The sequence below is a fragment of the Capra hircus genome, chromosome 5 (genome assembly GCF_001704415.2).
Source record: "Capra hircus breed San Clemente chromosome 5, ASM170441v1, whole genome shotgun sequence".
In the NCBI taxonomy this organism is placed as follows: Eukaryota; Metazoa; Chordata; class Mammalia; order Artiodactyla; family Bovidae; genus Capra; species Capra hircus.
The window spans coordinates 27,124,913-27,137,448 of record NC_030812.1 but is presented as its reverse complement, the minus strand read 5'-3'; the positions used below and the strand labels follow the sequence as shown (position 1 = coordinate 27,137,448).

At 45.6% G+C, this 12,536-nt stretch overlaps 1 protein-coding gene across 1 annotated transcript; it reads right to left on the bottom strand.

Annotated features, from left to right (window-relative positions):
- LOC108635997 (keratin, type II cytoskeletal 6A-like) lies at positions 733–5,986 on the bottom strand. Its single transcript, XM_018047721.1, has 9 exons — positions 5,372–5,986; positions 4,260–4,474; positions 3,859–3,919; positions 3,623–3,718; positions 3,332–3,496; positions 2,764–2,889; positions 1,721–1,941; positions 1,470–1,504; positions 733–1,358 (listed from the first exon to the last, which is right to left on the bottom strand). The coding sequence occupies exons 1-9, from the start codon at positions 5,909–5,911 to the stop codon at positions 1,135–1,137; spliced, it is 1,683 nt and encodes a 560-aa protein (XP_017903210.1). The 5' UTR covers positions 5,912–5,986; the 3' UTR covers positions 733–1,134.

Below are 12,536 nucleotides of genomic sequence, written 5' to 3'. Positions count from 1 at the left end.
TGCAAGGCCATGTCTTTGGAGTGGCAAAGACTCGACCTCTTTGAGTCTCTGTGAGAGGCTTTTGGGGTGAGGAAAAAGGCCTTCCTATTTTGTCTCCATACTTAAAAAAATCAGCACTTGCATTTTGTTTCTGAGTCTGTAAGATCCTGAAATTAACCAATGTTTCCATTATTTCCCAGGTACAGCTTTATTGGGATTCATATCCCAGAAGTACGAGCTCTTTCATTTGTACTGTTTCCTCAGGATGCATTGCTAAAAGCATACTTTCAGTTCAGAACTATATACTTTTAAATTACACCTGATACATGTTGTCAGGCACACTTTGTGGTCATAAGGCATTTTAAAATATAAATCAGACATCTTACACTCTAGTCATGTTCTTCTGATCTAATTGGACTGTAATATGATTCTCTGAGGAATATGGATGATTACTGCAGCAGAAGGAGGTAGAATCATAGAGACAAGTCAGAGAAACTAAACTGCTGAGACCTCATCTGAGCAGTAAAACCAGACTTTACTGTGATGGACCCAGATCCCTCGCACTCCACATGCCAAGTTGTTCTCAGAGGACTGCTGGCATCAGGATGTTAAATTGCTGTCTGTTGAAGTTCTCTAAAGGAGGAGCGTGAAGCACATGGGCACTGGGGGTATGCTTCACTCCTGAGAAGGCATTTATCAGAAGAAAACCTCAAGATCCATTGGCGACAAAGAAAAGCTATGTGAAACCACACATTATGTGATAAATCTGCTTTATTTAGCAATAGAAGTGAGCAAAGAGCAGAGGAAGCAACACAGAGATACAGACCCTGTACATCAAAGAACCAGTCACTCCTGCTTTTGCAATCACTGAAATGGAGGAACACAGCACCTCTGAGACAGGACTTCCTGGGCCAGTGGAAAGCAAGGAGGATTCCCTGTCTGGACTAGGACCAAGTAGTTAATTTCCAATGGTGAACAATGGAAGCTCAGGTAGAGCAGGTATTGGTAGCTGGAGATGAAAGCACTCAGTAACTTCAGTTCTAACTTAAAACAAGAGATGAAGGGAGTGGAAGAGAGGAAGCAACCAGAGGAGAGGGTGGTGAAACTGGAGAGGGAGTCTGAGACATTGTGGGAGCTTGAGCCCATGACAGGACTTCAGTGCTTGTAGCTCTTCCTGCTGGAGCAGGAGGAGGTGGTGTATTTGATGGTGGAACTGCTGCCTCCAGAGGAGCCGTAGCCACCCCCTATGGCTCTACCACTGCCAGAACTGAAGCCACCTCCAATGCTGTAGGAGCAGCCACTTCCTCCGCCTATGCCTAAGCCACTGCTGAGACCGCTGGCACCACCATAGCCACTGGAAACGGTCGACTGTACCACAGCTGTGAAAGCAAAGGGACAAGGTCAGGGCAACATGGTGAGCTCACTCTGCCACACAGAGTCCAGTCAGAGGGACACCAGGGCAAGGGATGGGGGCAGGTGAAGGTACTTACAGATGTTGACTTGTCCAGCGCCTTCCCCACTCAGCCTAGGAGAGAGAAGACACAGCCACGATGAGACCCGGAGCCACAGCTGGCCCCGCATGGGAAACCTCCGTGTGAGGAGAGTCCCCAGGAGCCGCCTTCTCAGTGCTCTTCTGGGAGTAGCACTATGACCACCACTAGAGTGCCTTCCACCTGGGCTCATTGGCAGGACTTCTTGGAGACGGAGCCAGGTGGTTGCGGAGGCTGTGTGAGTTACTCACCTGCACTCCTCGCCTTCCAGCAGCTTCCTGTAGGTGGCAATCTCCACGTCCAGGGCCAGCTTGACATTCATGAGCTCCTGGTACTCCTTCAGCAGCCGGGCCATGTCCTGCTTGGCCTTCTGCAGGGCGTCCTCCAGGTCAGCAAGCTTGTTCCTGGCGTCCTTGAGGGCCAGCTCCCCACGCTGCTCGGCGTCGGCGATGGCGGATTGCAGGCTGGCGCACTAGAGGGGAGGAGGGCAGAGGAGCCTGAATCTGGACTCCAGGGGAGAGGAAACGTCGTTCCACTTTCCCAGTGAGGAAGAGCTCTAGAGCCCAGACCTCACGGAAATGGAGGTTTGATTCGTTTTGTCCAGTTTTCCTCAGTGCTGCTAATCGTAACTAAGTCTTGGAGTCCTTTAAGAAAATCTATTCCCTTCTCTGTTAACCATCCTAAAGATGATGGGGCTGGAAGATACCACAGCAGACTGAAGACCAGGGGACATGGGAAGAAATGGACCTACTGCCTAGTTTTGAATGTTGACACTTTGGATAAGTTCACATGGATGTACAACAGCTTATACAAAACCACAAACATCCTCCCTGAAAGACGATTTTATCTCAAACTCTTGAGACCTCACCTTCCTTTCACTTCACAGATTTTTTTTTGAACAACTCTCATTCGTCCTGTGTCTTTTCTCAGATTCTTTTTCACATTGAGTATGAGCATACTTGCAGCATTCTTCCCCTGTACTTTCTAGCCTGAGCTTTTCTTTGCCAACTTGTGTCTTGCCTCCCCAACTCAATCATTCTCCTTATGGAATCTCATTTCAATGCCTCGAGACTGTCTGTATGAACCACTGACCAGCTGAGATTCATCCTATCCTGAGTTTGTTTCCTGCTCTTGAGTTGGGCTTCATCTCTCTAACCTAGGAAAACTCAACCATGACATGTCCTCCTCTCTCTGCTTTTTCCTCAGTGCCCAATAACTACCCACATGATGTTTGATGATACCTGATGGTCTAGGAAGGAAAGGATGCTTTTCTCTTCCATGGTCCCCACTGTACCTGCTTCTTGACGTGGTCAATCTCAGATCTCAGCCTCTGGATCACGCGGTTGATCTCAGAGATCTCCTGCTTGGTGTTGCGCAGGTCATCCCCGTGTCTGCCCGCCGTCACCCGCAGCTCCTCGTACTGTAAACCAGAGGGAGACAAAGTGAGGTCCATAAGCTTCAGAGACACAAGCTAGGCTTTCAAAAAGGAATCTAATAGTTTTTCACAAGACATTTAAAGAAAACTGGTGTTACTAGGTCATTGATGCTCTTCACCCATCACACACCATCCTTGGGAAGACCACTGACTGCCTGGTTCTCTTCAGGACAAGCAATGTTCTGTACTATTGCTGAGAGTCAACGTTGAAATAAAGCTAAAACAAAGGTCACTCACCTTGATCTACTTTAGCTTTCATGCTAGCTTGGGTTCTTTGGCCTACGAGACTTGGGCATAACTACCCAAAAGATCGACCCTGAGAGGCCCCCACTTCTTAGTTGTAGCTTCCCCACTGAAGTCTACAGCCTCACTGATGCTCACAGAGGAGGCACAGGGATTCCTCGTCAGCTGCCGCCTCCCCACTCACCTTGGACTGGTACCACGACTCAGCCTCAGCCCGGCTCCTCTGAGCGATCTCCTCATATTGGGCTTTGACTTCAGCGATGATGCTGTCCAGGTCCAGGTTGCGGTTGTTGTCCATGGAGAGGACCACAGAAGTGTCTGAGATGTAGCTTTGCATCTGGGCCAGTTCCTGCAGAACAAGAGATCATCTGACCATCTTTGCTCATGGTGTTTAGAGAGGCCCCTACACCAAAGATATTCCACTCTTCACAAATCTCTTTAAAGGCAATGAAACCGAATGTGGAGAGATACTTACAGCATCATAGAAGGTTCTTAGGAAGTTGATCTCATCTGTGAGAGCATCTACCTTGGCTTGTAGTTCAACCTTGTTCATGTAGGCACTATCCACATCCTGGGGAAGAAGCAAACAGCCTGGGATCAGATGAGCCCTCCTATGCAGTCTGCTCCTGTTTTAGCCTCCTCAGTGATTCTTTTCTCAGAACCCTCTCCTTCAGGAAAGGAGCGTGAACCCCTGATCTGACTCAGTCTCACCTTCTTCAATTTCACAAACTCATTCTCTGCTGCTGTGCGTTTGTTGATTTCATCTTCATATCTGGAATTAAAAGGAATACAATCCAGTTGAGTCGGGGTGAAGATGATACAAGAAAAAGCAGCCTTGGATCTCTGCTTCCCACAACGGGTACATACAAATGAGACTTTTGCCAATAAGCCTAAAGGTTGTAATTTGTGGTTTCCAATGTCTTTACTCCATTACTCTTCCCATTCAACTTTTATGGCCCTTTTGTTCTTCAGGGTTTGTGTTTAGTAACAACTGTAATGTCATGTCTATTGACATGTTTTCCTAAGAACCATGCCCTCATTTGGACCTGGTCATCTAACAGACTGAAGTGTGGGCTTCAGGGATCTAAGGTGTTTTCTCTCCTGTAACTCACTTGTTCTTGAAGTCCTCCACCGTGTCCTGCATGCCCCTGAGCTCCGAGTCCAGGCGGCCTCTCTCCCCAAGGATACTATCCAGCTGTCTCCTGAGGTTGTTGATGTACTGCTCGAACAAAGGCTCCAGGTTCTGCCTCACGGTCCTGGTGCCCTGCTCCTGCAGCAGGGTCCACTTGGTGTCCAGGACCTTGTTCTGCTGCTCCAGGAATCGGACCTGCAGGAAGACCAGATGGTGATCTGTGAGTTGACAAGTCCCCGGGCCGATCTGGTGGTCCTGGTGGTGCTGGGCTGCTCCAGATCCTGTACAGAGGCTGACAGTTCTGCTCCCCTGACTCTTTGGCTTCACACCACACAGGTCTCATGGCCAAGTTTCCCCAGGGAGCTGTCAGATGTTCCCTCCCTCTCACTTATGGAGTCTGTCAGTCAGTGACTTTCAACCCTTCCTGTCTTCCTCTTGACAAGAACAAGCACAAATGTACTTTATCATCGCATTTTTCTCATATTGCGCAGACCTTTTACAAAGCACATACCTCAGTTAAAGGGATATCAGATGTTTATAGTCTAATGATTAGATTCCAATTCTATTAATGATTAGATTTAACCTTGTTTCCCATATAGTGCCCGAATCCGGCTGATACAAAGTCCCTTAATGCTCATTTTCTGGTTCTTAGGTGACTATTTCTATGGATATATATTTGAGTTGTTTTCCCTCAAATTCCCTGTAGTTTTTTGCTTTCTTTCCTCCATCCCTCATCCATCTATGACTCAAATGGAGTTTCCACTGCAATACCCTTTTAACTTTCTTAGACCATCCAGAAGATCAAGCCATCTCATTGTATTCTCTTATTTTCTGTTCTTTCCTTCAGGATTATCAAGAACTGTGACTATTTCCTTGACAGGAATGGGGCCATGTGAGGGATGAGTAGTTATAAATGATTTCCATCACCGTCATCGCCTGGGGTCCACATGTAGCCTGTCCTGCATCCCAGTGGAGAGCTCGCCTGAGTCCCACCCCCTCTCCCCCGAGTCTCCCCTCCAGTAGAACAGGTCTCTTAGTTGGCTCTCTTGGGCCCTCTGCAATCCCCATTGGGGACAGACACTCCCAGCTCACCTTGTCGATGAAGGAGGCAAACTTGTTGTTGAGGGTCTTGATCTGCTCCCGCTCCTCAGTCCTCACCCGCTGGATGGTGGGGTCGATTTGCAGGTTGAGGGGAGTCAGGAGACTCTGGTTGACGGTGACCTCTTGGATGCCTCCAGGGGGGATCACAGGGAAGCCATAGCCCCCATAGCCACCTCCAAAGCCAGCTCCACCACCGAGCCCAAAGCCACTACCAGCCCCAGCACCAAAACCAATTCCACTCCCGGCTCCACCTCCGAAGCCATAGCCAACTCCAATTCTGCCGCCATAGCCACCACCGATGACACAGCTGCCCCCTGCGATGGAGATCCTCTTGGAGCCCCCCAGGCCATAGAGGCTGCGGCTGCCAAAGCCAGCTCCTCCACACACTCCAGCGAGGCCGCCACTGCCCCTGGAGCGGGACAGGGACACGCTGCTGAAGCCAGAGCGGCACACCCCAGGGAGTCTGGCTGAGCCGGCGCTGAAGCCCCTGCGGCTGATGCTTTGAGTCTTCACAGTGGATCTGCAAGACATGGTTCCTGAAGAAGCAGAGACTGAGGAAGGAGCGAGGGGTGCAGTGCAGGGCTGAGAGGAGCAGGTCTGTAAGAGGAACTTCAGCAGCAGCTTATATATGGAGAAAATGGGCTGGGCTCAGTCCTGGAAGGTGAGCCTGCAGGTTGGGAAGGGCCAGGCTTCACAAAGAGTGAGATCACAACTGGTTTATTAGAAAAGTTATGAAATGTGAAGATTGCATTTTTGTTTTCCTTTAGTCAGGGAAAACTTCTCCTGCCTTCCAGCTTTGAGGGCTCTGAGTACAGTAAGACTAGTCTCAACTCAGTGAGCTGGGAGTTAGTCAGCAGCTCACAGAAAGGTTCTCCATGTAATGCTCGTGTGTGAAATGTAGAGTTCTTTTCCCATGGTGTTTCACCCACCAGCCAGAGATCCTGGAAAGCAAAATACCTATTGCTTTTCCTATAACTTTAGTAATTGTCATTAATTAGTGAAGTTAATGTGACTTTTTAGCTCTCTAAAAATTTCCCACAGATAGGAGCATAGGACTGTAATATAATGAGTCTCTGAATATCTATTATAGGTATTATTATCTATAGATAATAATCTATAGATTATCTATTTTTATAAAAATTATCTCATGGTCAGCCTTATTTCTTCTATGCTACCATGCAATTACTCATTAACCTTAATATATGGGAAAGCAATTTCCAGATATCTTATTATATCTTTAGAATACAATGTAATATTTAAATTTAAATGAGTTACTCTCTAAAATTACTAACGACCATTTATATATCCTTAAACACTAGATGTTCATTAACATCAAGGAGTATTTATTCAACCTTGAAGTACATCTGTGTATTATTCATGTTTTATTTTCCCAAATCAAGATCCTAATAAATTCCATTTATTTTGTGTTTGGGTCATATGTCTTTAATGTATTATGTCTTTATAATATTGCGGGTCAATAAATCTGCGTCCACCTTTCCCCTTACAGTTTATTTGTGACAAAGAAAAAACAGGGTATTTGTTTTCTGCAGTTGTCCCATCTTGGAGTGTTTAACCTGCATAATCATGTCATCTTGTTTTAGGTGGTCTTGTGTCCTTCGTGTATCCTATGAAGTGACAATTCAAAGTAGAAGTTTAATATGCTATCACTTTAAATATTACAGATATAAATGTCATAGAGTGTCTATTTAGATGCAGAATATTGATATTAGACATCTCCTATTTATTTAAAATATTTAATAAGTAATACATAGCTGAGGAAAAAATTACATGCTGAAGGCCGTTCCCCAATCCTGTATAGGAAGATCATGCAGTATTGGCTACTTCCCTGTGTATCCTTGTAGTGACCTCATTTGAATGTTTCTGTGCTTTTCCTGGGGCATGTGTGATGCATATGGCTTTCCAGTGCCTCAGTGGTAAAGAATCTGCTTACAACGCAGGAGCTGCAGGAGATGCTAGTACAAACTCTGGGTCTGGAAGATTCCCTGGAGAAGAGCTGGGCAACCCACTCCAGTATTCTTACCTAGAGAATTCCATGGACAGAGGAGCCTGAGGGGCTACAGTCACTGGAGTCACAGAGAGACACGACTGAAGCATCACATGTGATGCATGTGAGAAGATATTTTGAATATATACATACATATATATGTCGCTGGCTGCAACGGACCGCGTAGAAGTGCGCCGGCTGCGAAGGACCGTGCAGAAGCGCTGCCGAGAGGAGCTACCAAGGTCAGGGGCGGCGACCAAGAGTGCCAGGCTGCGTCAGCACACGAGCGGCCGAGAGGAGCTACCAACGTCCGAGGTCAGGGGCGGCGGCCGAGAGGAGCAACGCTACGTCCAAGGAGCGGCGGATGCAGGGGCACAGGACGGCCGAGAGGAGCTACTCCACGTTCAAGGTTAGGAGGGGTGGCCGTGAGGAGATACCCCTCGTCTAAGGTAAGGAGCAGCGGCTGTGCTTTGCTGGAGCAGCCATGAAGAGATGCCCCACGTCCAAGGTAAGAATAACCCGAGTAAGATGGTAGGTGTTTGCAAGATGGTAGGTGTTTGCAAGAAGGCATCAGAAGGCAGACACACTGAAACCATAATCACAGAAAACTAGCCAGTCTGATCACACGGATCACAGCCTTGTTTAACTCAATGAAACTAAGCCATGCCCTGTGGGGCCACCCAAGACGGGTGGGTCATGGTGGAGAGATCTGACAGAATGTGATCCACTGGAGGAGGGAATGGCAAACCACTTCAGTATTCTTGTCTTGAGAACCCCATGAACAGTATGAAAAGGCAAAATGATAGGATACTGAAAGGGGAACTCCCCGGGTCAGTAGGTATCCAATATGCTACTGGAGATCAGTGGAGAAATATCTCCAGAAAGAATGAAGGGATGGAGCCAAAGCAAAAACAATACCCTGTTGTGGATGTGACTGGTGATAGAAGCAAGGTCTGTTGCTTTAAAGAGCAATATTGCATAGGAACCTGGAATGTCAGGTCCATGAATCAAGGCAAATTGGAAGTGGTCAAACAGGAGATGGCAAGAATGACGTCGACATTCTAGGAATCAGCGAACTAAAATGGACTTGAATGGATGAATTTAACTCAGATGACCATTATATCTACTACTGTGGGCAGGAATCCCTTAGAAGAAATGGAGTAGCCATTATGGTCAGTCAACAAAAGAGTCTGAAATGCAGTACTTGGATGCAATCTCAAAAATGACAGAATGATCTCTGTTTCCAAGGCAAACCATTCATGGTAATGAATATCATGGTAATCCAAGCCTATGCCCCCACCAGTAATGCTGAAGAAGCTAAAGTTGAACGGTTCCATGAAGACCTACAAGACCTTTTAGAACTAACACCCAAAAAAGATGTCCTTTTCATTATAGGGGACTGGAATGTAAAAGTAGGAAGTCAAGAAACACCTGGAGTAACAGGCAAATTTGGCCTTGGAGTCCAGAATGAAGCAGGGCAAAGGCTAATAGAGTTTTGCCAAGAGAATGCACTGGTCATAGCAAACACCCTCTTCCAACAACACAAGAGAAGACTCTACACATGGACATCACCAGATGGTCAACACTGAAATCAGATTGATTACATTCTTTGCAGCCAAAGATGGAGAAGCTCTATATAGTCAGCAAAAACAAGACCGGGAGCTGACTGTGGCTCAGATCATGAACTCCTTATTGCCAAATTCAGACTGAAATTGAAGAAAGTGGGGAAAACCACTAGACCGTTCAGGTATGACCTAAATCAAATCCCTTATGATTATACAGTGAAAGTGAGGAATAGATTTAAGGGACTAGATCTGATAGAAAGAGTGCCTGATGAACTATGGACGGAGGTTCGTGACATTGTACAAGAGACAGGGATCAAGACCATCCCCGTGGAAAAGAAATGCAAAACAGCAAAATGGCTGTCTGAGGAGACCTTACAAAGAGCTGTGAAAAGAAGAGAAGCGAAAAGCAAAGGAGAAAAGGAAAGATATAAGCATCTGAATGCAGAGTTCCAAAGAATAGCAAGGAGAGATAAGAAAGCCTTCCTCAGCGATCAATGCAAAGAAATAGAGGAAAACAACAGAATGGGAAAGACTAGAGATCTCTTGAAGAAAATTAGAGATACCAAGGGAACATTTCATGCAAAGATGGGCTCCATAAAGACAGGAATGGTATGGACCTAACAGAAGCAGAAGATATTAAGAACAGATGGCAAGAATACACAGAAGAACTGTACAGAAAAGATCTTCACAACCCGGATAATCACGATGCTGTGATCGCTCACCTAGAGCCAGACATCCTAGAACGTGAAGTCAAGTGGGCCTTAGAAGGCATCACTACAAACAGAGCTAGTGAAGGGGATGGAATTCCAGTTGAGCTGTTTCAAATCCTGAAAGATGATGCTGTGAAAGTGCTGCACTCAATATGCCAGCAAATTTGGAAAAGTCAGCAGTGGCCACAGGACTGGAAAAGGTCAGTTTTCAGTCCAGTTCCAAAGAAAGGCAATGCCAAAGAATGCTCACACTACCACACAATTGCACTCATCTCACACGCTAGTAAAGTAATGCTCAAAATTCTCCAAGCCAGGCTTCAGCAGTACATAAACTGTGAACTTCCAGATGTTCAAGCTGGTTTTAGAGAAGGCAGAGGAACCAGATCAAATTGCCAACATTCTCTGGATCATCAAAAAGCAAAAGAGTTCCAGAAAAACCTCTGTTTCTGCTTTATTGACTATGCCAAAGCCTTTGACTGTGTGGATCACAATCAACTGTGGACAATTCTGAAAGAGATGGGACTACCAGACCACCTGACCTGCCTCTTGAGAAACCTGTATGCAGATCAGGAAGCAAGAGTTAGAACTGTGACATGGAACAACAGACTGGTTCCAAATCAGGAAAGGAGTACATCAAGGCTGTATGTTGTCACCCTGCTTATTTAACGTATATGCAGAGTACATCATGAGAAACGCTGGGCTGGAGAAAGCACAAGCTGGAATCAAGATTGCTGGGAGAACTATCAATAACCTCAGATATGCAGATGACACCACCCTTATGGCAGAAAGTGAAGAGGAACTACAGAGCCTCTTGATAAAAGTGAAAGAGGAGAGTGAAAAATTTGGCTTAAAGCTCAACATTCAGAAAACGAAGATCATGGCATCCAGTCCCATCACTTCATGGGGAAGTAGATGGGGAAATAGTGGAAACAGTGTCGGACTTTATTTTGGGGTGGCTCCAAAATCACTGCAGATGGTGATTGCAGCCATGAAATTAAAAGATGCTTACTCCTTGGAAGGAAAGTTATGACCAACCTAGACAGCATATTGGAAAGCAGAAACAATACTTTGCCAACAAAGGTCCATCTAGTCAAGGCTATGGTTTTTCCAGTGGTCATGTATGGATATGAGAGTTGGACTGTGAAGAAAGCTGAGCCCCAAAGAATTGATGCCTTTGAACTGTGGTGTTGGAGAAGACTCTTGCGAGTCCCTTGGACTGTAAGGAGATCCAACCAGTCCATCCTAAAGCAGATCAGTCCTGGGTGTTCATTGGAAGGACTGATGCTGAAACTGAAACTCCAATACTTTAGCCACCTCATGCGAAGAATTGACTCATCGGAAAAGACCCTGATGCTGGGAGGGATTGGGGGCAGGAGGAGAAGGGGACGACAGAGGATGAGATGGCTGGATGGCATCACCGACTTGATAGACATGGGTTTGGGTGGACTCCAGGAGTTGGTGGGAGGCCTGGCATGCTGTGCTTCATGGGGTCGCAAACAGTCGGGCTGAGTGACTGAACCGAACTGATACATATATATGAAACACATATATATTCTCTTTTGCAATTATGCTTATACTCTATGTACTTTTTCTCCCATATCTCTGTTTTTTCTCAGTTCTCATATGGCAGTCTCAAGTGCTATTTCCTACGGGTTGTTTTCTTCGGCTTTATCCTGTGGTCTGTTGTTGTGCATCGGCAAGGTCTTGTGTTTTTTTCAGCTTGGCCTTCATTTCTCTTGTGGCTTTATCTTTTTTTCTCTGCTGTTTATCTGAGCTCTACCTGCTAATATTTAATCATTTATTTCTCAATCTATTGCCCCTTGGCTTTCTTATTTCATCATGGTGTTTATTTCACTGCCTTTTAGGAAATACTTCATTTTGACTTTTTTCTGTTGAATGCTTTTCAAGTGCCTCTTGCTTTCCCTTTTCCTTGTGTTTTTTGTTTGCCTGTTTATTGTTTGCTTTAATGTAAAGTGTCCTTCGTGGGACTTGGAATGGTTCCTTCCTAACAAGGGCTCATCTCTGAAGGATTTCAGATCCTTCTGGACTTGCCTTTACAGATAGTCTCCTGGGAGGAGAGGCCACAACCAGAATAACAGGAATTCTCAGTAGGACACAGGCTGTGTAAATAGTTCCTTTAATTTTAATTCATCCAAGCCAAGGAAGATGTCTGCAGAGCGGCTCACAGTTCAGTCTCAGTTTTCTTTACTTCTCCAACAACAAGCTGCCAATAGGCATTGCCTCTGATTCCTTACTCAACCCTGCCTTCCCTGTGTCTTGAAACTTCAGGGCAAATGGGCCCTGCCTATAGCCCACACACCCACTTGTGACTGTTGCAAAGACTGATTCTTTGACTCTTGGTTATGCACCTGAGGACGTGTTCTTCATATTCACGTAGTAGGAGTCGCATGAGTCAGAGGTGCCTGGCAACAGGAAGACCTCAGGGTTAGCTTAGTGTACTGTTCTGTGTTTCCCACGTTGCTTAGTTTTGATCCGTCTGTTTGAGAGTGCTCTTCACTGGATTTTCTGAGATGTGCATTGAGGGCATCTTCTCTCTGAGTTTTCCCAACATCTGTGATTTATTTCTCTCTTTCTGTGGGAAGAGTTTTCTGTTCTTTCTTTCTTTCTTTTTTTTAATTGAAAGAATTTAAGATGTTTTCCTTTTGGTGGCTGAGGGTGGAGATTACTTTTATGATTCTTGTTCTCCTTGTTTGGTTTAAGGCAATTTCTAAGAAGGAGATATTCTTGTTTCCTCCATTTGGTTATGTTCAAAAGTCTCTCATTCTTATATTTATATTTAAAACACACAGCATTTAAAATATTAAGTAATAATTGCTGCTAGAAATATTACTTTTCCTTTCCTGCACTGCATGGAA

Coding starts and splice junctions, on each gene's coding strand:
- LOC108635997 (XM_018047721.1), bottom strand. CDS start 5,911: ATGTCTTGCAGATCCACTGTGAAGACTCAAAGCATCAGCCGCAGGGGC. Junction 1,505..1,720: donor CTGGAAGGCGAGGAGTGCAG/GTGAGTAACTCA, acceptor TCTCTCTCCTAG/GCTGAGTGGGGAAGGCGCTG. Junction 1,359..1,469: donor CGCTGGACAAGTCAACATCT/GTAAGTACCTTC, acceptor TTGCTTTCACAG/CTGTGGTACAGTCGACCGTT.